General features: G+C 41.7%; 1 protein-coding gene across 1 annotated transcript in view; it reads left to right on the top strand.

Moving 5' to 3' along the window:
* Positions 1 to 25,360, top strand: part of grin3a (glutamate receptor, ionotropic, N-methyl-D-aspartate 3A) — a 72,146-nt gene that overhangs the window by 28,328 nt on the left and 18,458 nt on the right. Inside the window, exons 3-7 of the mRNA XM_049559896.1 lie at positions 8,188 to 8,857; positions 12,855 to 13,238; positions 14,780 to 14,925; positions 20,930 to 21,045; positions 21,843 to 21,994. Coding sequence (XP_049415853.1) covers positions 8,188 to 8,857; positions 12,855 to 13,238; positions 14,780 to 14,925; positions 20,930 to 21,045; positions 21,843 to 21,994 — 1,468 coding nt within the window. The remainder of the gene's footprint in view (positions 1 to 8,187; positions 8,858 to 12,854; positions 13,239 to 14,779; positions 14,926 to 20,929; positions 21,046 to 21,842; positions 21,995 to 25,360) is intronic.

Here is a 25,360-nt window from a genome sequence, read left to right as displayed (position 1 = left end):
CGTGATAACACCTACATGGCACCTATCTTTGGAATACACTTCAAACTCAGTTTCTTACCTACCTATAAAATAATCTGTGCTGTGGGAAAGTATTCAGTTAGAATAAGTTAAAATAACAATTAAATGATTTAAAAAAAATGTTACAAGTGTGTGGTGGTTAGCACTGTCGCCTCACAGCAAGAGGGTTCCTGGTTCGATCCTGGGTGTGGGAGCCCTTCTGTGTGGAGTTTGTATGTTCTCCCTGTGTCAGCGTGGGTTTTCTCCAGGTACTCCGGCTTCCTCCCACAGTCCAAAGACATGCAGGTTAATTGGTGACTCTAAATTGTCCGTAGGTGTGAATGTGAGTGTGAATGGTTGTCTGTCTCTATGTGTCAGCCCTGCGATAGTCTGGCGACTTGTCCAGGGTGTACCCCGCCTCTTGTGGGTTTTCTCCGGGTTCTCTGGCTTCCTCCCACAGTCCAAAGACATGCAGATTGGGGATAGGTTAATTGGTGACTCTAATTGTCCGTAGGTGTGAATGGTTGTCTGTCTCTATGTGTCAGCCCTGCGATAGTCTGGCGATCTGTCCAGGGTGAACCCCACCTCTCGCCCAGTGTTAGCTGGGATAGAGGAAAAGGTAGAAAAGGCAATGGGCAACTTGTCCTACAAATTGCCCCCCAAAAAAAAAAAACTGCTACATATAGAAAATTACTTTTCAAAAAGAGTTAGAGGGAAAACTATATTTATAATGATTATTATTAGTAGCAGTATTATTACATTTTAAAATTATGTGAGAGAATTATTATAATTTTTCAGCACACTGTCTTTCTTTCTTTCTTTCTTTTACTAATTTTCTTGTTTTTAATTTTCTCTCTTTAATATTTTCTTGCTAATTTTTTGGGTTACTTCTTCTTTTGGTGCCTTTTTCCCATGTGGTTAAAAGAAATCAAGCCAATTTGCTCAAAAGGTTAAATGTTACTTACACACAAGTACATAACTATTAATTATAATATGTACTTAAAGTATCTGAAATATAAGTAATCAACACAGAGAAATGTGCCTTGTTATGGATTTTAGGCTACTGATATTTGCATGATGGGTTTACGTATAAAATCTTAATGTCTTAAGTTATCAGTAACTGTAACTGTTTGAATTATGCAGTGACGTGAAATGTTCACTATTTCCCTCTGAATTGTAGCAAAGTAAAAGTATGACTTAGACTTATACTTAAAGATATTTAGTTTGACTCCTGTCCATCTTGCCACAATCATCCACTATTTACACTGAATTTTTGTTCACTGTAAACTTGTTTTGCTGATTATTTATTTGTTGTCATGTTATTGTTATTTTATTTTTAGCATTTATTGTTTTATATTACTTTATTCCTTATCTCATTGACTATTTTATTTCTCTATCTTTGCTGTGAAGGTGGCCTTAAGTGTCCTGAAAGGTGCCTATAAATTAAATGTATTATTATTATCATTACTATTATTATTATTATTGGTCCTAAGTGATGACTGAGAGGGATACTTCTGTATGAGTCTATACATTGTTTTTTCAAGGACAATCCTGCATAGTGTGCATTCAAGTAAAGTTCAGGGACTTCAGTTTGTACTTAAGTACTTGCTTGTGTAAATGTACCTACATTCAACCACTGGAAATGAATATCAGCAGGAAAAGTGGCATCTCCACCATCACTGCTGCTTCTTTCTAAGTCACCCCCAGGCACAGCAGTCCTATGGGTGTGTCACTTCAACCACTTCAAACCCGTCTGATTAGAGGAATTCAGTAGTTCATTAATGAGTGGAGCCAATCAGGATCAAGCCCGGTTGTAATGAGAACCCTGGAGTTCTGATTATGTGAGTGGAGTGGTAGTAATTTCTGCTCCACAGTGAGTGTAGTCTCTGCAAGCCGCCTCTTACTGCTCCCTGCTCCCTGCCTGCTTCCACTTCATGCATGATGGAAAATAGTCCATTAAATCCCTTAAAAAGAGTTACATGGGAAAACCCACATGTACACTCGCAGCACTTATCTCTTTAACATTTTGATCCATGTTTGCTGCAGCATGTTTGTGGGATACAGCAATGGTGGAGCTACCTCTGAGTGAAAGAGAGCGTCTGTGACTTTCTAAGAAGTGGCTTTCCGCTGGAGGCAAAATTAGGCGACATATCCTGCTAGAATTAGTCTGAAACTTCCAACAATGAAACACACTAAAATGCCGAACACGAAATATTAACTTTTATAATGTGTATTTTTTTTCACCACAATGTGACATTTCACTTTTAACACGCAACACCCAGTCCACTGTCAGGAATGTGCAAGAGCATGTCACTTCCACTGCGTACAGCCAGGAAAAAAAGACACATTCCCCAGGTAGCTTAACAGCTACAAGCTGCAGTGAAGACACTGACCTTCAGACGGACTAGTTGAGCTGTCAGGTTGACTTAACACCAGCTAAAGACGTAGGAAAGCAGACAAGGTGGTGGAAAAGGGATTTTTTAACGCTGAGCAAGGTGACACGAAAGAGACATTTCGGAAAAGGTCGCATCATTTACATCATTACCTCCTGAAGGTGTATCGAAGAGGGGTGCATCTGCTTGCACACAACGACTGCCTGCATTGTTTCTTACATCCAAACATATCCATTCCAGTGGACCAGCGCGTGTGTGTTTTTTTGTTTTTTTTCCCTGTGTGTGGGTGTGAGTGTGTGCGCCTGCTCCGGTATCTGACACTCTCAGACAGCCAGTAGCATGGCTCAGTGAGAGAGATGGCGTGATCACTGGACCGTGGGCTGTCTTATCCTGTCACACACACACACACATACACACACAAACACACTCCAGACAGCTACTGAGGCCACCTAGATAATACACCTCTCCGGTGCTGGTGTTACACCATTAAATTGGGATTCTTGTATAAACTAACCAAGGTTAAAATATAAGCCTGTAAATCCCAGCTGCAGAAATCCTAAAGTATCTGGAAAAGGTTTTTCTCATTGGCAATTGTACAAAAAAAGCAAGCAAGCAGAAAACTTCTGTAGCAGCTGTGTATATTTCTCCAAGAAAATATTCTGTATACATTGATACAAAGGTCTTTAACTTGAATACAATAGGAAGGTCGATAATACTCTGAATTTAGCCGTCATATCCCCGTTGGGTAGTTGTCTTCACCAGAAAAACAGCAGTATCAGTCGCTTGTTTAGATGCTTGTATGACATGTTTCTACATGTACAAAAGTCGGATGTAGCGTAGCGTGATGTTATCCCAGCACAGCAGACCCTCTCAGGGAGCAGGCTGCTGTGGATCGAAGAGTCAACAAAGCGTGTGGCTTTGACAAGGCAGGCTGCTGTTTGTTTCCCCTTTACCCCAACAGATGACCGCACTCATGACCACAATCTTTCAGTAACTGTAACCAAGTCATTCCTTTTTTAAAGGTTGTGCTTTTCCTTATCCTCTGTAATATATCTATCATATGACAGTGTCCAATGTTTCTATTAAACGTGGCCAAAGTTTCAAATAAAAAGGTAAATGTTAGAAGAAGTAATTCCCGTAAGCAAAAACCTCAAGTGTCAGACTGTTCTAAATAATGTGTTTTAACTTTTTAGGCGACAAGCTGATGTCAGGTCATGACAGATTTATTTGTATGGCAATCTGCTGCAGGCACGCTACTGCAACTATTTACATTTCATAGCTGATGCCAGTGGTTCTCAAATGGGGGAACTGCCCATTGGTTCGACAGCCCATTGTTCCGACCATATTAAACCCATTGTTCCGAAGTCCGTTCCGAAATCATCATGACGCCCTGTGGTTAAGGTCTGGTTAGGTTTAGGCACAAAAACCACTTGGTTAGGGTCAGGAAAAGATCATGGTGTGGGTTAAAATGAAAAAGAAAGTGACAAACACATACGCCGTGAGCCTGCTCCGCCTCAAGCCGGTCGCGGCACACCATACGCCCACCGCGAGCCGTTCAGCACCGTGGACAGTTGGACTAATGGGATGTCGAACCAATAGGCTGTTGAACCAATGACATGGACCCCTCAAATGGTGTGCCATGGGATTTTGTGACTACACATTTCTACTATTATTTCCCCGTTAAAGTTTTTTTTTTTTTTTTTGGTGGAGTTTTTCCTTATCATCTGTGAGAGAGGGGTGTCGTATGCTGTAAAGCCCTCTGAGGCAAAGTATGATTTGTACTATTGGGCTTTAGAAATAAAATTGAATTGAACTGAATAATTGCAGTATTCGACTGGGCCTATCCAAAAACATTTTCAATGAATTTTTAATTGACTGCATCAGTATGGGGTGGGCACCCATTTCCTAATAAAGTGGCAAAGTCTAGCTAAAAAAAAATAATTTAATTGAATTGAATTTAAAAAAAAATCCTTCACAGGGAAAATATTTGTTGCTTTTTGTGCATAGGGGTTTTAAGTGTGTGATAAAAGCCCTGATTGAGGGATGATAACACTTAAAAAGAGAAAGCCATGAGTGGGACAATGGATCGCAGGAACAGGACTACAGGTCTACAGGAAAGTAGACAGTATCATGAAAGCTACCTGTCTTATTCTGTATTTTTTTGTCTTATGTCGTGATAAGAGTGACAACACGTTATATTGTGCACAGATATAAATACAGGTGTATCTTGAAAACCACTGGCCTACCTTAGGCCATAAGGTAGTTGCTATGGGCTCCAGTGTACACTATTATGACAAGCCCTAGTGCATGCTATCGTTCACATATCATCCAACAATATGAAACTTGACACTGGATAACATCAACATATATTTTACTCAATAATCATCACTGCATATCTTTATATCACAAACTAAAGAAGAAGAAATTATTACTTTGATTTAACCATTTTATTAGTTGATATATAGTTATAAAATAATTGATTTATAAATTAGGTGATTTATAGTTATAGAATAAGCTTATACTTTTGTTATAGATGCTGCTGACTGTTTTACAAAAAAAGAAAAAAGAAACATGACAGAAGTGGATTTGCTTTTTTTAGGGCTTAAACAGCAAATGGCACTGTTTTTTTATTTAATGAGACTTCTTCTTTGAACACCGGCCCCACTGTCTAAATTTACATCCCTGCCGACGCTGATACATGTAGCCATATGCTAATGTCAGGGAGTATTCTTGGTTGTTCATGTTGTCATTTTCTCCCCTATTTTAGATCTGCTGCAACGTGTCAGGTCGTGTTTAAAAGCCCCTTTTGGTGATTTTTCATGGTAATGACAGTAGAGACATGCCGAGGTGCAGAAGACCTGGAAGCGCTGACCAGTCAGATCAGACTGGGCTGTTCTGAGAGGGGAGTGTAAAGTGACTGGTGCTAAAAAAAAGTGTTTCAGACAGAGGGTGAATATAGGTGTTCCAGCACAGACAGTGTGAGGACACAAAGTGTTTTTTGATGATTAAAGCATGTTAACATGCATTTGGGGTTTCTACTAGAACAAATATGAACCTGAAAATGAGGATACTTGGTCCTTTTTTTACTATGACCAGTATTTTTTATTTATTTAACCCAGATGACAATCTTTGGTAGTTTAATGGTGTTCGCATCTATCATACTGTTCATCTCAAGTACTGGATACTTTTGTCTCAGCTGCCATCCATGGGGTGGAGAATGCATTAAATAAAGACATTTTTAGCATAAAATAAACTACATTTGTTACATTAACATTGTTTGAGTTGGTTAACAACTTATATTAAGAAGTTGGTCAAAATCAAACCCTTTTTGAGTAGGATGGAATTAAAATAAGTTAGAATATCTTATATTCAATAATTTGACCACTAAATACCACCTCAACTTTTGGATAAAAGTTAAGTTGGTTTAACTTAATTACACTTTCATGGTCAAAGCAAATCATGTTGGCTGAACTAAACTAATTAAGTTTTTCAGATTATACTGAAACATTTTTTGGAGTGCACCCTTAAAGTAATTCATAGGCTTAATGGATAACGCATAAAATGAAGAATTGCCTCTGCATAAAAAAAAAAAATACGTTTGTTACATTAACGTGTTTTAGGCAGTTAACAACTTATTTTAAGATGCTGGTCAACATCAAAATAATTTTGACACTATTAAGTAGGATATCTTAAATTAAATAATTTGACATTTAACTTAATGAAGCAAGGTCAAAGCAAATCATGCCAGTTTTACTAAACTAATTGAGTTTGTCAGATTATAAAAGACTCATAGGACTGACTCAATAATGCCAGAGTTGAAACTACTTAAAAAGATGCATGCAAATTGTTACCTTAAGCTGAACCAGCTAATAATTATCAAAGTACATTCTCAAAAATGATTAATGGGGTTAGTGGATAACACATAAACAAAAGAAGTTTTTCATATCTTTAATTAAATAATTTGACTACTAAAGGTCACCACAACATTTGGATAAATATTAAGTTGGTTTAACTTAATTAAGCTTTTTGAGGTCAATGCAAATCATGTTGGTTGTAGTAAACTAATTAAGATTATAGATTATAAAACACTCATTGGATTGATTCAACGATGCCAGAGTTGAAAGTACTTAAAAAGATGCATGCACATTGTTACTCTCATTTTTTTTTTTTTTTTTTAAGTTGAACCAGTTTTTTTTTTGTTTGTTTGTTTTAAAATGCACCAAAATAGAGAAGGGTAACTCTGGCGTATTATATATGTACAATGTATCAAGATCTGTGGTTTGTTGAGGATCAGTATGCAATTATTTTGTGACACTGGTCAAACGTGTTTCTATTCTATGGGAAATTGTGTTGGGTTGGAGGGCTGGTAAAATGTTCAGTCACATCTTTACAGTAAAAGCACGTCATTTAAAACTTTAAACTACTGCAGTTACTGCATCACACTACAAATTTAATTTAAGATTAATTCAGTTTGTGATGTCTTTTAAACCTTTTGGAAATGAGCAAAGACCATAATATACAAAATGTTGAACTTGTAGTTTTATTCTCAGTTGTCCACTTAACAATCGATTTATTTTGCAGGATGAAGGATGAAGATAATTATTGGCTAATAATCATTATGAGATTAACAGACATTAAACCCAGTCTGGCTGAATCCAATTTGCCACCCAACAGCTCTAGCAGACACAAACATTGTGACGTGTCTGACGTGTTTATTGTCATCATGCATGTCAAGTCTGCAAGTTACATATATTTTCTTAACATTATTTTTATTGAAAAAAGGAATACAAAACAGATACAAACAGATATAAGTATACTAATAAATAAAATGGTCCACATTGCCCTGTCTCTCAAAGCTATTCATCCCTGTGTCACTTAGAGTCTCTCATCATGTTACTGACATGTAAACTCTGTACATTTCTCCCATTGCTCTCGACATCTCTCGTCTTGAGGAGGATTATCCTGTGGGTTAACAGTTCCATATCATATATTTAGTTCCCAAATTTCATGCATTCATCTTGTGTTGGTGGTTCTGCCTTATACCATCTCTTCGTGATGGCCCTTTTACAGGCTGCCAACAAGATTTTCAGTTGGTATCTGTCTTTTCTTAACACAGTTCCTCCAGCCATATTGCCTTAGTACAACACCATGCATGATCTAGGTATATCATAACCCAAAAAATAATTACCATATGATACACATTTATTGCCCCACATCTTCTCCAACATGGTTGTACTATAGACAGGTATTTGCCCTTTATCTGTGTTGTAATAAAGGATCTAATTATATTCTTCCAACAGCGCTCTCTCCAAGAATGAGAGGATGTTGTAGACCTTTGTGTATTCCAAATATGCAACCATTCATCTCTTGTAATATTCACATTCAGTTCTTTCACCCATTTCAGCTTTACATTTAGTGTCCTGTTTCCTCTTCTCCCTTATAAACATTGATATAGTGTAGATATTACTTTATATTTCTTACGAGGTATATATGTGTTTATGACTAATGCCAAAATCAATTGGACAGTTGTTGTTGGTTTAATTTTTAAGATACTCCTGGATCTGTGTGACGAACTCCTTTCAGTCATTTCCAAGGACACATCTGCAAGGAAGGAAATACCCAAGACAAATTATGTTTATATATTGGTCAAATGATGGAAGCACCTAAAATTACCTTTCCTCCTCCAACCCGTCTGCTTTCCTCTGTCTCTGTCGTCCTCCTTCCACCTCTCTCCTCCCCGTATCTCCCTGTTTCCCTCTTGTCATTTCTTTTTTCTCTCTCCCCTCATTCCCCTCAGATTTCTATCCAACACATCATTCGAGGGCCAGAGCGGTTTGATATCCAGAGACACACGCAGCCAGAATGTCACCTCAGAGGCCCATCACTACATCTGGTCCCTCCAGCTGGATCCTCTCGGCCAGCCAACCTGGACCCGCATGGGACGCTGGCGAAGGGGGAAAGTTCTGATGGACCAGCGGGCCTGGCCAAACCATCAGGGGTCTGGGGGCGGAGGGGACTGGCGGCGATCCACGCGGCTGCACATGCGGGTGGTGACGCTGGTGGAGCACCCGTTTGTGTTCACCCGAGAGGTGGATGGGGACGGGATGTGTCCCGCGGGCCAGTTGTGCCTCGACCCGCTCACCAATGAAACTTCAGTTTTGAAAGAATTTTTCAAGAATCTTTCAGGACGCAACGGATCTGTTCCCACGGAACTGAAGAAGTGTTGTTATGGGTACTGCATAGACCTGCTGGAGAAGCTGGCAGAGGACATGGGCTTTACTTTTGACCTCTATATCGTGGGCGATGGGAAGTATGGGGGGTTCAAGAATGGTCGCTGGACGGGATTGGTGGGTGATCTGCTCAGTGGCGCTGCCCACCTGGCAGTGACGTCTTTTAGCATTAATTCGGCCAGAAGCCAAGTCATTGACTTCACCTCGCCCTTCTTCTCCACCAGCCTGGGAATCCTGGTCAGTATTGCTTTCTCTCTGCCTCTCTAACACTTCTCTTTTTCCCTCACTTTACACAGATTTTACTTTTTTCCTTACACTTTTTTTTTTTTTTTTTTTTTTTTTATAAATCTCACTACAGTTACTCTTTGGCTCATCCTTCACCGCTCTCCGCTCTCTGTCCATGACCTCACCTCAGCTCTCTCCACTTGGTATGCTGGTGGTCAGTATCAGTATGGCAGAGTCTTATTACTCCAAGCCCTATGTTATTGGATTTGAATTCAATTCCCTATAAGGGGCTAAACTGGTGAGTGTACAGCTTTGTGAGTGACCCTGTTACTACAATTACTATACCCAGTCCCACCTGCTGACAGGCATAGTGATGGTGGTAATCACTCTCCCCTCTCTAAGGGTCTAAAGGGGAGACGCCCTGCATTAGACGCTGCATTATCTCTTTGTATCACTTCATAAATCAGAAAACAAAAGTGTCAGCAGCCATAAAATAATCAATTTTTTTCATGTTTTCAAGTATAACATGTTACATAAATCAGGCTATGAATAATATACACTCACCGGCCTCTTTATTAGGTACGCCTTGCTAGTACCAGGTTGGACCCCTTTTGCCTTTGGAACTGCCTTAATTCTTGGTGGCATAGATTCAGCAAGGTGCTGGAAACATTCCTCAGAGATTTTGGTCCATATAGACATGATAGCATCACACGGTTGCTGCAGATTTGTTGGCTGCACATTCATGATGCGAGTCCCCCGTTCCACCACATCCCAAAGGTGCTCTATTGGATTGAGATCTGGTGACTGTGGAGGCCATTGGAGTACAGTGAACTCATTGTCATGTTCAAGAAAGCAGTTTGAGATGATCTGAGCTTTGTGACATAGTGCGTTATCCTGCTGGAAGTAGCCATCAGAAGATGGGTACACTGTGGTCATAAAGGGATGGACACGGTCAGCAACAATACTCAGGTAGGCTGTGGTGTTTAAACCATGCTCAGTTGGTACTAAGGGGCCCAAAGTGTGCCAAGAAAATCTCCCCCACACCATTACACCACCACCACCAGCAGCCTGAACCGTTGATACAAGGCAGCATGGATCCATGCTTTCATGTTGTTTACACCAAATTCTGAGCCTACCATCTGAATGTGGCAGCAGAAATCCAGACTCATCAGACCAGGCAACGTTTTTCCAATCTTCTATTGTCCAGTTTTGGTGAGCCTGTGTGAACTGTAGCCTCAGTTTCCTGTTGTTAGCTGACAGGAGTGGCACCTGGTGTGGTCTTCTGCTGCTGTAGCCCATCTGTTTCAAGGTTGGACGTGTTGTTGGTTCAGAGATGGTCTTCTGCAGACCTTGGTTGTAACCAGTGGTTATTTGAGTTACTGTTGCCTTTCTATCATCTTGAGCCAGTCTGGCCATTCTCCTCTGACCTCTGGCATCAACAAGGCACTTTCACCCAGAGAACTGCTGCTCACTGGATATTTCCTCTTTTTGGGACCATCCTCTGTAAACCCTAGAGATGGTTGTGTGTGAAAATCCCAGTAGATCAGCAGTTTCTGAAAAACTCAGACCAGCCCATCTGGCACCAACAACCATGCCATGTTCAAAGTCACTTAAATCACCTTTCTTCCTCATTCTGATGCTCAGTGTGAACTTGAGCAGGTCGACTTGACCATGTCTACATGACTAAATGCACTGAGTTGCTGCCACATGGTTGACTAATTAGCTATTGGTATTAACAAGCAGTTGAACAGGTGTACTTAATAAAGTGGCCCCTCTGTAAAACCCCTCAGAACATAGATAGGAATAATACCGGAAAGTCTGATGTTTGTAAGTGCCACTGAAGTGGAGATATTTGGCTCAAATTATGAGAAAACTATCTAACTAACAATGAAATACATTTTTGTCTCGTTAATGCTTTGCTATTAAATCTGTAGCTTCCCTGTGAGAGCTGTTGTCAGTAATTATAGTATTTCTATGTATTACGGTGTGATGGGAGTAATAGAAACTTTCTTCCAATCTAGCATGCTCCCAATTTATTCCTTCTTGCTTCTGTGCCTTTTTGTGAGACTCCTGATCCTGTTTCAGTTCTTATCTCAAACTGGTGGAACAAGCTCGTGTATAATCTTTTACCAAAGTTTTGATGAGCAAATAAGAGAACTCCTTAAAGCGTTTTTTATGCTGGGGCAGGTCGACACTTTTGATGAGTATCACTCGACAGGAATTAAAGAGCCGCACACTGGTTTTAATAAATCCTTTAATGACAGGTTTCAGTTATATCCATGGTAACCCAACACTATCCTCCAGCAGGCTTGTTTAGTTACTTTATATCATTTGTTATGTATATTCTTCTCAAAGCTGTTTGTATCTATATGTGCCACTTCGTATCCTTTTGTATTTGATAATGGAGGGATTTGATTAAATCTGTGAGTTAACTGAAGAGAAAGGGATTTCAAACTTACTTCTGCTGAGAACACAATGTGAGCTCAAGAAAAGGAGGTGGTCAGTGTGTCCTTTGAACCAAACAAGGGAACTACAGGGTGAATATATTTTGGTCCATGGAGTGCAGGATGAACAAGAAGATGCACTCTCAGTATTTTTGGATACTAGCCAACTGTTTTGATGATCTGGTCAACCAGGTCTGGACCCATGTTGCTCTGGGAACTGCCCGTTGGTCCGACAGCCCATTGGTCCGACATCCCATTGTTCCGACCATATTAAACCCATTGTTCCAAAGTCCCGTTATTCCAAAATCATCATGATGCCCTGTGGTTAAGGTCTGGTTAGGTTTAGGCACAAAAACCACTTGGTTAGGGTCAGGAAAAGATCATGGTGTGGGTTAAAATGAAAAAGAAAGTGACAAACACATTCGCCTCAAGCCTCTCCCAGCTGACCAAGAGCCGGTTGCGGTGCACCATCAAGATAGAAGTACGCCCGCCGGGAGCCGTTCAGCACCGCGGACCGTCAGACTAATGGAATGTCGGACCAATGGGCTGTCAGACCAATGACATGGACCCGTTGCTCTCACCACAAAAACACACAAAACTCCAGTAGATGTGTCAGAAAGACTCACCATTACTATCCAACCACAATGCGCAACAACATATGATGGTGTCCGCAACATAACAAAATTGTCCAGGTGCGCAACGTTTTGATGAGTGACAATCATCGAAAGTGTCCTTACCATAAATTGGGCTTAACCCATCACTGAAAAACCTCTACCTCATCACATAATGACGTTTGGTCATGGACTTTAAACGTCTAGATACAATGTGAGAGGTACCCTGGATGCATTGAATGGGACGCAGTGTCAAGTCAGCCTGTACATGCATTGTCTTCTCTCAGAAGACACTTCCGTTTTCACAGGAAATGTAACCTTTACATACAGTCTCTTTCAAAATAAATGCACTACATTGGTAAAACCTCGCAAATTGAAATTTATTTACCTTCCAACAAGTAACGCAGGGGGTTGGGTTAAGTAAAAAAACAACAGGGTTTGGGTTTATAATCTTGTGGGACGCAAACACTGCTCTTCTGGGTGAATGTCGATGTTTGTTGGACCCATCCACCACCCCTTCCACTTGCCCCACTCTGACTTTAGTCGCCTTGACTTTGTTCGTGTCCCGCTGCATTTCTCCCTGACACAGCCAAGTGCCATAAACTATGACGGTGACCGGCAGTGTATTGAAGAACAGCTATTTCGTCAGTGTCTGATGCTGCAAGACACTGCCCATGCACCGGATTTTGACGACTTCGAAGTGAGACCGGGTTGCAAAAAGATAATACTGTATATAACAGATATACCTTCTTAATCCCATCCACAACTGATTTTTGATTTTCCAGTCCTAACCCCACCAAATCCCTGTGACATGCCAGAAAAAGACGACACAATTCAAGTTTACTTTCAGCCTGTAAAAAAAAAGACCATCTGCCACTAATGTCTTACTTTCTTACTTTTCAATATATAATATCAGTTACAAAAGTTTCCCATTCTTGTGTGCCCCCTGCCCAGGTTCGTACTCGCGACACAGCTGCACCCATCGGTGCCTTCATGTGGCCTCTCCACTGGTCCATGTGGCTCGGCATCTTCGTCTCCCTCCACGTCACTGCCATCTTCCTCACCCTGTATGAGTGGCACAGCCCGTTTGGTATGACACCACGTGGACGCAACCGCGACCGCGTGTTCTCCTTCTCCTCAGCGCTCAACGTGTGTTACGCTATTCTCTTTGGGAGGACGGTAGCCATCAAGCCGCCAAAGTGCTGGACAGGCCGCCTGCTGATGAACCTCTGGGCCATCTTCTGTCTGTTCTGTCTGTCCACCTACACTGCTAACCTAGCTGCTGTCATGGTCGGGGAGAAGACCTATGAACAACTGTCAGGGATTCATGACCCAAAGGTACGCAAGTCAGAAAAAGTGCAACACTACATGATAAGTTGATGTTTTAAAGTGCTGGAGTTTCTCTGTGCTTTTCCCAATGTTCTGAAGTTCTCAGGACTTTGTTAGAAAAGATGATGTCATGTACTAACCTTGCACCAATCAGGATTCAGCAACATTTAAACCAGAATCTGATGACATTTGCTAGGTTGTTGGGTCAGTGTGAGTCGAATCTGATCAAACCACCCACACAGTCCTGATAGAGCAGATTAACTGAGTTTTTGAATGTGAAACCTGCAGATACACTTTAAATTCTTACTTAGTCATGAATATTTCATGTGCTAGCGCAGTTGTTCTCAACCTTGGGTTCGGAGACCCACAGGATTCCTTGAGGGAGTTCCAGGGCGTTCCAAAGGAAAATGGTTTATTTGGACTATTTTATTCATTACAAAAGTGAACCCAATGTGAGGAAGAGTCACATGAGTGACTATTCTGATCATAGGTTTCCATGGTTTTCTGCTCAACTGGAGGTAACAACTATATAATTCTGGTCTTAGTCATATCTAAAACCCAAAATCTTTTCAGACTGAGGTCCCTGAGGTAAATCTTGTCAAATGAGGTCTATGACCTAATCCTAATGTATATCAGTTTAGGGGTCCTTGACATAACAAATGGTTGAGAAACACTGAGCTAGAGAAACAAGTTATCAGGGGCTGCTTTCACACCTGCCCTGTTAGGTTCGGGTCAATCGAACTCAAGTTCCTTTTGCCCCCTAAGTGCAGTTCGTTTGGGCAGGTGTGAGCACAGCAATCGCACTCGGGTGTACACCAGAACAACCGGACCAAGACCTTCTTGAAGAGGTGGTCTCAGTCCGGTTACAAACAAACTCTGGTGCGGTTCGTTTGTGGTGAGAACGTGTTTCGACCTCGATCTGAACCAACTGCAGTCACATGACACATTGTTTGGGTTAAACATGAGCAATTTACAGTCCTGGAGGATTATTAATGTGCACCTCCTCCTGTACTGCCTTAATATGCACATTCAGCACATCCAATGCATCAAAACATTGTTTTCTATGGTTTGACTAAAATGAACAATGACAGCAATATAGTCCACGATGAGCAGCGCTAAAATCAACCTGTGTAGTCGAAGTTCAGGTTGTTGTGGACTTTCTCTTTGAAAACATCCCCGATGCACATTCTACATTCTAAATTTTGGAGGAGCCCTTCTTGTGAAGAGTGCAGTCTTTTCAATTTAAAGTCAGCAAATAGATTCTGTAATTAAACCACCTTTTGTAACGACAGATGGGGTAAGGTAATAGGCCCTATGTCAACTCACCAGCTCTGAATCACAGGTGCAGGGGATATAAAGAGTCAGAAAAGAAAAGCAAAGACTCATTTTAAAGTTTCACAAGAGCTTTCCTTCTGCATCTGAGAATTGAAAATTCCAGGCAAAAAAAAGAGATACAACGGACAAAAATGGAAAAAATATCAATAATAATCAATATTAATGCTTTTTGAAGGCATTCTAAGGGTAACATCTGGCTTTCTTCTTTCCTGCAGTTGCACCATCCCTCTCAGGGATTCCGATTCGCCACAGTGAGAGAAAGCAGCGCCGAGGACTACGTCAAGAAGAGTTTCCCTGAGATGCACGAGTACATGAGGAGATACAATGTCCCAGCAACACCAGATGGCATACATCAACTCAAGTAAGACAATGTTTTACATAATGTATAGTCCACATACATCATGCAGACACACATTGTGCATTCAGGGTAGTTGTAACTGACCCTGGTACCACTGTTACCTGATAATCAACCAGATATCCCTTGTGGAAAAAACAAACTGAATCAAGTTTGGGGAAGAAAGGAATGTGAGCTACATGTCCTAAGAAAATCTAAATTTTAGGGGAAAGAAATTGCTGTCATTCCCCACCCGAGCCCGCCTGTTTGCATTCAGATCTCACCCTCCTCCTTACCCTGCCATTGCTGTCATCCTAAGCTGCTTCGACATTCAACTGGCATCCCCCGTGGAGCAAAGCAGAATATAGTGAGAAAAGGCAGCTGAATGCACAGCCGAGGCTGGGTAGGACACCATTTGAATGGATGAAACAAGTTTTTTTGCTACTGAGCTTATTGCTGATTAGAGGGTTCAAGGGAAAAATGTCATCTTTAGAAAATTACAACGAGGGAACAAGACAGCGTACACGCGGCCCACCATGCAAATTTCAATACTTGGTGCTCAGGGTTTACTCCCACGGTGACCAGGCATTATTTATCGCTTACTCTATGATGGACACTTAAATCATGTTGTAGTACAATGCATCTATTCATACTGCACTGACAGGAGTAGCCCCATGTTGAGATTACATACACGGATTGGTCCTAAAAAACCTGATGTTGGGATTGCTACGTTTATACATAGAACAGGTGCTGAAGGTGGTGTATTGGTTCATGCTGTTGCACAGATTGAACGAAGCAAAGCTGCACTGCTTCTCTGGTGATTATATTTCTTTAACATCAGCTAGAAGTGGACAAACAGAAGACTTTTAATTTTCTTCAACTGTCATTTTGGATTGTACTTTGAATCATCAGCCAAGTCACCAGATTAAAATGCTGGCATTGTACATTCCTGCAAACCACGGATAAGTTATGGTTGTAGATCTCATACGATCCTATCAACATTCCCAAAGTGAGCTCGTCATCAGAAGAAGGAGGGGATGGTGGATGGTGTGACAGCTAGGCAGGACAGCTGCCAAACAGCCGACAGCAGTAGACCACTTTTCAAGAACCAACAAACAGAAGTGGGTGTTTTTAATGAAGTGCTGGGGCGTTTCCAGCTTTATTTATTGGCAACCAAACCCGGTATCTTAAGGCAAAACATAATGTTTTCCTTCACTGTCACAACATAACATTGAAAAGTGGAACATAAGGAAACATAAACGCCTGCCACATATAAAACATAAAAATGTATCATATCTGTGGTTTATTGAAACATACCATGGCTACTTCTGTTGACTGGGTTGGAACCATGATCTTGACAGAATTTTTGATCATTATACATTTTGATTTGATGATAGTAGTGTCATGCTGCATACAAATGGAAGTTCCGTGTGCAACCCGGTCTCACTCCGAAGTTGTGTCCGGCGCTTGGGCAGTGACTTTCAGCATCAGACACTGACGAATAAAGACATCTTTTAACCTCAGCAACCATTCTGGGCACTGCAGAGGTGCCCCTTAACAAGCCACCGAACCCCCAACTGCTGGGGTCGCCCATCCGAGGCACCCCCTTACTCCGACACCTCTCCATTTAATGCATGTATAGGTCCTGTTAGTGCATGTGTGTGTATTTCAAGCCTGTGTGTATATGACAGAGTGAAAAAAATGTAATCATATAAAAAAAAAAAGTTCAGATTTTATTTTTCTCCAAGTTACGTAAAGTTATGACAGTTCTTGTTTCTGCCAGAGAGAGGAAAGTTTGTCCTGAAGCTTGCCACAGTATTTATACCCTGAAGGGTGCTTTAGTGAGTCGTGAGAGAGTTCCACTCCCCATCAGGGACAGTCTGGTTTGGGAAAGGCCCACAGTCTGTGTCTGTGTCCTTCCTCTCCAGCGTTATTCCTTCATTGCCATTTTCCTTCCATCCAAGATTCACTCACACTTCCCCATTACCTGATTGCTCTGCCCATCTACACACCTGTTCTCACTTTCCTAATCAGCCCTGCAGTTACCTGACCTTTCCCTTCTACCTCTACCACCTGTATCCACTTCTCCTCATCAGTTCTCAGTCACTTGTTTTTGGACTGCAACCTCTCCCTCAACCTGTGACAAGTCCATATAATATTCCATACACCCTGATGACTATAACACCATAGCTAGAGGAAATTTACTGAAATTTAGAGGCCCATTTGCACTCTGGGTTCCCATCCCTGCACACTGTGTGGCCTTAGTGTTTTAGCTTAATGAACATGTCTCAGCACAGCAATTGAAACAAGCAACAACCACTAACTGCAGCCTGTCTTAGAGCATTTTGGGAAAGTGCTCTGACTGGAGCATTATCTGCCATCACACAACTGTCTTGGGCTATTTTGGCTGGCTTATTAAAGTGGCAGACATATTGGAAATGCTGCTTTTGTACGTCTTAATACAGTCTCACATAAGACAAGCTCAGAACACTTTATTAGAGAGTATTTTTAACCTGGGGTGACAACAGGTCTTATTTCATGATGTGAAGACTCTTACTGATCTACCCCAGAGACTCAAAATTAACCGAACTGCCGTGTCGCGCATCACTTTGTATTAAGTAAAGCCATGCCACAGTAATGTGCCCTTGCTGTCACCGGCACAGTTTCCCATTGATGCAATCCGGATGCAAATACATGATTCAGCTACTCTCACAAGCATCGCTGCAAAGAGGATGATGCAGGAAGGCGTCATGTTTTAATCATACTGGTTAGGTAATTGGTTGATTTCAAGGTAGTGCTCTGATCACAAAATACATAACATCAAAACATCTGTGGTGGAAAAACCAAGGACGTAAGCTGTAACCTAATTCAACCTGTAATAATGAACAGCCAGCTTGTGGGTAGAAGATAGCGGAGGATTTCAAACACTGTCCTTGATAACAAGCAAAAAAAATAAAGAGAATATCTTGAAAAAGGCTTTGCAGCATTTGTATCCCAGTGGGCTGTACCTGTCAGTAAAGACATTTCACGTTGATTTGTAAAAGCCTCGCCGAGAGTGTTGTGAATTAATATCTCACCTTTGTATAACAGACTTGGAGTGAGGAATGGGAGTAAATTGGCAGAAACTGGCAGACAGGCAGTAATTTTACTGGTATATGGCCAGTAAAATTATTGGAGAACCACAGAGACCAGAAAATATGCAGTTCAGATGAGGCAAAAGGCTGAGAGAGGTTTGTCGAATCCTTTACATTCCATTTTCAGTGATTGTGGTAAAGTGCCATCTGAAAGGCCCTATAAAACACCCATAGGCACAAAGCAAAACTATAAATTCTCACAGGCTTTTTGTTCTTTATTCATTAAGGTCAGTTTTTTTGTTTTGTTTTTTCACTTTCAACCGATTTATTGGACCATAGATGGAGATTTCTAGGGGGGTAGCAGGGGACGCGTCCCATAGCTGAAGACTGACAGGATTAAAGATATTTACATCATAAACTGATGCAGTAAAGGCACAGATGGATGAACAGAAAATCTACTAGAATGCAGGAAATTAAGTATATGATGGTCACTCCTGTGGTGAAGAGGGAGCTGAGCCAGAAGGCGAAGCTTTCGATTTACTCATCCATCTATGTCCCAACCTTCACCTATGGTCATGAGCTCTGGGTAGTGACCGAAAGAATGAGATGGTGGATACAAATGAGTTTCCTCCATGGGGTGGCTGGGCTCAGCCTTGGAGATAGGGTAAGGAGCTCAGACATTCGGAGGGAGCTCGGAGTAGAGCCGCTGCTCCTTCGCATCGAAAGGGGAGATGGTTCAGGCATCTGATCAGGATGCCTCCTGGGTGCCTCCTGTTAGAGGTGTTTCGGGAACATCCAACTGGTAGAAGGCCCCAGGAGAGACCCAGAACATACTGGAGGGATTACATATCTCATCTGGCCTGGGAACACCTTGGGGTCCCCCAGGAGGAGCTGGAAAGTGTTGCTGGGGAGATGAAGTTCTGGGGTGCTTTGCTTGGCCTGCTGCCCCCACAACCCAGCCACCGGATAAGTGGATGAAAATGGATGGATGTTAAAATGAAACCTGTGAAAGTATATAAAGTTTACATCCAAGACCTACAGGAGAAAATATCACTTCCCTTTTTCTTTACACTCACTGTGTGTCAGAGATGTGACATGAGGACACAAACAGACAGAAAAAAAATAAGCCCCAGAGAAGCAGAGCAGAAGTGAGATGACAAAGTAAGGTTCATTTAAGTTTGCGTCTCAGGAGGTTTTAAAGGTTAATTTTCCGGAGGGTTGCTTTAAAATGTCAATCTCGAAAAATCCCAGAAGATGTTAGATTCTTCGTAGTGCTATGGTTACATCTGTCAACACAATAAATTTGGAAGAGTGACTATGGATCAGTCCCAGTCCATCTGTTCATTTCTCCAGTCATCCATCAAAAACACCTCAAATGCCACTGATCAGATTGTCATAAAACTTAAAGGGATGGTTTGGATTTTTTTAAGTGGGATTGTATGAGGTGCTTATCCTTAGTCAGTATACTACATACAGTAGCAGGCAGTGTGCCCTAAGACTGAAGAGCAGGCAGGGGTAGCACCACAGAAGCTGAGTAATGCACTGCTGTGGAGGGGTTAGCAGTAAAACAGATCCCACCAAGTCCCACCAAAATATCAGTTGAGTGTACACCATATTTAGAATATTTCCACCCTCTCCGACAGGGAACTGAAGTTGTTATATCACTCCCTTGAAATCCACCAGACTCCACTGACAAAAACAATAATTTTACCACACAAAACACAAGAGTTGTGGCTCGACTGGTGCCTTGATCGGTAGTTTCCTGTGTTCTTGTGTGACTTTGGAGAATCTAAACTAACTCTTTAAAACACCAAAGTCACACTATAACACAAACAAACCAAGTGATCAAGGCAGCAGCAGACCAGCAGCTCCTGTGTTTACCAAGGTAATATTACTGTCTTTGTCAATAAAGTCTGACTTTGAAAAGACTACAGATAAGTTCCACTTTCAGTTCAGTTCCCCTTCAGAAAGACTGTCTGACATCAAGGTAAAGCGGTGACAATATTTTAAATAAAGCAGACACTTAGTTTAGCTTAGTTTAGTTGCACATATATGTGTAGAAAAAAAAGGAAAAAGAAATTAAAAGATAAAACACTGTGCAGGAAAGGTTAGAAGCCAAAAATGGCTTATGAAGATACCTCCCCTGTTAAATAACAACAATCATTTGAAGATTGCATAACTGAATAAGAGTTCCAGACTAAGAAGTAATACAAAATTGTTAAAGATGTACAATTTACAACAAAGAAACCACTAATAAATATCATGAAGTTCAGTTTTTCTATATTGAGAGCGGGTTTGTGGTGTTTTTTTTCTAAATGGTTTGTGAAACCATTTAGAAATAGATGACAGCTCTTAATTTGCTTCTCGAATGAGTGTGCTAAATTTTTCATGTAGGTGGTACATTTTTGCAGACCCTAGGTAGGTCATTTATATAAATCAAGAACAATAGAGATCCAAGAATGGAGCCCTGAGGTACTCCACAAAGTGGCTTAGCTCTGTTTGAATCGTACCTATTAATAGAACACAACACTTTTTTAGGTGGGACTTTTTTAGGTTGCTAAAATACACAGCTGTTCCCGTCCACAACAGTACATAGTGTAGCTTCTGTGATGACACTCATGCCTGCCTTTCCAAACCGGGGACGCACTGACTGCATTCTACTGTAAGTAATACACTGACAATTGATATGAACTATCTGAACTATCCCTTTAAAGGCACCATTCAGGTCAACACTCTCATCTCCTGGGAAATGAGTGCTTGCAAAATTTGTGGGCACCAGAATATTTAATTAGTCTGACATGTTGTGTTAGATGAATATAGTAATATAGTTTGTTTTCATCGAAGCTGAGCTCTCACTGTCTCAGCCAAGAACCCACGCACAAAAAGAGTGATTCCTTTTTGCTACATCTGCTACTTGCATTGCACCTTGAGTCTATCTACTTGCTGTGTGTTTACAGGGCTGACCCTCAGAGACTGGATGCATTCATCATGGACAAAGCTCTGCTGGACTACGAGGTCTCCATAGATGCAGACTGTAAAACACTAACAGTCGGGAAACCCTTTGCTATAGAAGGTAACATATTACAGCTCGTTACAACACAAAGTATTTGGTCACAAAATAGTACTTATATACAGTATGTGGGATGAGGGTGTTAGTTGATTAAGAAAATGTTACATTAAAATAGTCAGTTCTTGAAAACAGTATTCACACATGTGTCTTTTTTTAAATTGTCCCTAGAATATAACAGGTCTTTCTGCATGACTGCAGACAGACTGACCATGAGCATTTCAGGACAGCTCTAGATTTAACAATACCAATCTCGCAACATTTGCACAGCAGTTAATCTTCTTGCTTTCAACAGCTTAGATCCTCCACTGTCTTCTGTTAATCTCTGGTCCATTTAGCAAGCTTCTTCCTCCCACTGTGAAAATGTTCCCATGGTGGCTGCTTCCATTACAGGCCACCACAGTCCCAGATTCCAGTGTTGTTGTTAATTACTTAATGCACCCTTAAGCCTTCAGGATACAATACAAATCAACCAGTGTCCTTCCTAGCAAGGCGAGGTACTTCTGTAATTGGCTATTGCTGAATTTGTCACACTCTCCTGGCATGCTAAGAAACTCTGCGATTTACTTACAATGTTATGTACCTGTTTTGTTTAGGAATGACAGTGGTGCCTTCTGATAAGAAATGGTGAAACAGTAATTGCTAAGACTCCCTTCTTTCTGATCAGCTGTTATTTTCCATATTCCTGTGCACAGCTGTAAACCAGTGAAAGAACATAATTACAGCACATGGAGGTGAAAGTTAAAATGATGTGTCACAGAGGAATAATTGCAGCCTGTGTTTGTGTTCATGTCTGTTGGCAGGCTATGGCATCGGCCTTCCTCAGAACTCTCCTCTCACCTCCAACATCTCAGAGCTTGTTAGTCAGTACAAGTCAGATGGCTTCATGGACACGCTGCATGACAAATGGTACAAGGTTGTGCCCTGCGGGAAGCGCAGCTTCGCTGTGACTGAGGTAGGAACAGAACCACCTGTTGCAAACAAAAGCAGCTGCTGTATTGTGATGTGTGATGGAGGCATTTAGATAGACGTTGAGTTTTGACATGTTGTGTCTTTCTATCACCAGCCATCGGTATGGCTCAAATATAAAAGGGTGTTTCAGTTGGCATCACAGGTTTTATTCTCTGCCGAGCGCATCAAAGATAAATAACCCAGTTTAAAGCTGACCTTGAGTTCAGCATTTTGGCTCTCGCCACCTTGGATTTTTGAAACCAGAAGTGACCATATATGGACAAAAGGGTGGAGCTGTTGAGGAGGAATGAGTGGATCTGACTTATAGACTGCGGCAATGATTGCAGACAGTCGGTCACTCAAAGCAGCCATGTCCTTAATTATGCCTAACTTTAAGCCTTAATCAAATTTAAATGGGTGAGTAATATAAAAAATCCACACCCATGAATGTCATGGATGTTGAAAATAGTAACAGAGACTGAAAATATTTATTGTACCAGGCTGTAAACATCTTCATTTCTGTGGTAAAGTTTTGTGTATGGAGACTGACTCACTTTTGAAGCCAGCCTCAGGTGGCCATAACAGGAACTGCAGTTACTGGTACTTCGGCATTGGCTTTAGTTTTCAGCCCTGGAGGTTACCGCTTGCTTATAAATACCTGTTCAGACCAAAGATTTGTGACACAACAAGTTGAAACATGCAACTGCTTGCAATGCGTTGTCCTGCAATGTTCTGAAAACCTGCAATCACACAATGCAACTAGATGAAATGGTGTATCATCTCTATGTAACAACTCTCTGTACCTCCGTTGTGAGTCCTCTGGCTCATTGTTTCGGTTTTCCACTTAGTGGACACCAAATTGAGAGTGGTAACTTGATATATTTGTTAGATGGGCAGAAACGTGACTCTAAGTGAATGCTAATGTTGCTCAGCCTTCGTTGGATGTGTCAATAAGCAATTGTTTTCTGACACATTTGCCACAGCAACTTTATAAGTCAGTGTTAGAATTTGATGATGCTGTAAGTACAGGACATTGCATATAGATAACGTTCAGGTCACTGTGAAGGTAAAGGGGGTAAAACATAAGTGGCAACCTGTAGAAAAGACATTTATTGTCTTAAATAAACTATATCTCTGGTTCTTGAAACTATAATTGCATAGTAGCTTTCCTGTCACTAAACCAAGTTAAAGTTTTTACGTCCTTACCAAGAACTTTTCTCCTTAATTTTACCATTTTTGCTGGCTTTCTGAATACTTCCATGCACTGCCTCCACAGCCCCCATGCACAGTAATTGCTCCTTACTAATTCAGACTCCGGCCCCTGACCCTCCAGCTGCTAACCGAGCTGTGTCCCCATAACTTCAGTCCTAAACAGCCCAGGCCCCGTGGTCCATCCTGTTCTGCTATTACCAAGCACTTAAGCTCTCTCGGCAGTCTGGCCATCTCCCCACCCAGCTGTGACTCTGGTATCCCCAGAAGTGGCTGCTACCTCGGTGCTGACTGCACACTCCCTATTATCAGGCATGAATTAAAAACTCCCTTCTTCAAAAAAGGAATTCATGTCCCTCCTCTGCCCTGTCATCTTCCTGTATTTGTGCTTTTCTTTTTTTATAATTTATTTTTCCGAGCAACTGTGCATCACTTCCGTGTTCAAAGGCATTCAACCCCTGCTGGTTGCTCATTATGATGTCTAATTAAGAAGCACTCATGGTGTGTGCCTTTGAATGACAGCATCACCTAAACACCTAATACATAAATGTAAATCACCGTCCTCTGAGTCTCCTACGAGCAGCAGAAGTAGTGCACTGCAGTGCAACAGATTCAGTGTCATTGAAGTGAACCATTTTTCTCTGTGTAACAGCTAGACGTGTTGCAGATGCTATCTACAGCTGCAGACATTTAAATTGCTCCAGGTACATTTCATTTTGCAGCATCATGCCTCCACCTGCCTCCGCTGACAGCAGAGAAAGCTGCTTGACCAGTATTTTTGCTTCACCTGTGTCATTTAATTTTACATATAGCTACAGTATATCAGTCAGGTGTCATGCAGAAATCAGTGTGACAACCATGTGCATACATCTAGTTCTTATATTAGAGATAAAGTTGTATAAGTTACGTAGAATATGTATCATTAAATTGAATCAACCTAAACTGAGTAGCGTGTTTTGCACTGCCAGTCCTAGCACATTTGGCACCCTAGGCTAGGTTTCCCTGGGCCCCCCACCCCCCAAAAACATTTTGTGAATCATAATAATAATAATGATAATACACTGCTCAAAATAATTAATGGAACGCCACACTGTAACACCAAGTTAGTTAAACATTAGGGATATCAATCTGTCTATTTAGGAAGTACAAGTAATTGTGATTCAGTTTCACCTGCTTTGGTGCAAACAAAAGTGACAACAGGTGCAATGGAGAGACAAAAGCAAGACAACCCCCAAAAAGGGAACATGTGGTGGTCACAGACAGTTGCTCTCTCTTTTCCTTCCTGACTGATTCTTCTCTAGTTTTGTGTTCTGCTAGTGTCCTTGTCACTACTGGTAGTATGAGGTGGTACCTGCAGCCCAATCAGGTTGCACAGGTAGTCCAGCTCCTCCAGGATGGCACATCCATACGTCAGTTGCAAGAAGGTTTGCTATGTCTCCCAGCACAGTGTCAAGAGCATGGAGGAGATACCAGGAGACCGGCCGTTAAATGAGTAGAGCTGGACATGGCCGTAGAAGGGCATCAACCCAGCAGCCGGACCGGTATCTGCTCCTTTGTGTGAGGAGGGACAGGAGGAGCACTGCCAGAGCCCTACAAAATGACCTCCAGCAGGCTACTGGTGTGCATGTTTCTGACCAAACTGTCAGAAACAGACTCCATGAGGGGGGCATGAGGGCCTGATGTCCTCTAGTGGGACGTGTGCTCACAGCCCAGCACTGTTTATTTCAATTAGCATTCGCCAGAGAACACCAGAATTGGTAGGTCGGCCATTGGCGTCCTGTTCTCTTCACAGATGAGGGTAGGTTCACACTGAGCACAAGTGACAGGTATGAAAGAATCTGGAGACGCCGTGGTGAAAGTTATGCTGCTGTCATCCAGCATGACTGGTTTGGTGGTGGGTCAGTGATGGTCTGGGGAGGCAGATCCTTGGAGGGTCGCACAGACCTCCCTGCTATAGCCAACAGTACCCTGACTGCTGTTAGGTACCGGGATGAAAGTGATTGTCAGACCTTACGCTGGTGCAGTGGGCCATGGGTTCCTCCTGGTGCAGAGGGCCCTGGGTTCCTCCTGGTGCAGGACAGTGCCTGGCCTCATGTGGCCAGTGTGTAGGCAGTTCCTGGATGACAAAGGCACTGATGCGATTGACTGGCCCTCTCGTCCC

The sequence above is a fragment of the Epinephelus fuscoguttatus genome, linkage group LG18, assembly GCF_011397635.1.
Source record: "Epinephelus fuscoguttatus linkage group LG18, E.fuscoguttatus.final_Chr_v1".
Lineage (NCBI taxonomy): Eukaryota > Metazoa > Chordata > Actinopteri > Perciformes > Serranidae > Epinephelus > Epinephelus fuscoguttatus.
Note: the sequence above shows the minus strand (reverse complement) of the source record. Positions and strands in the feature narration are given on the sequence as shown.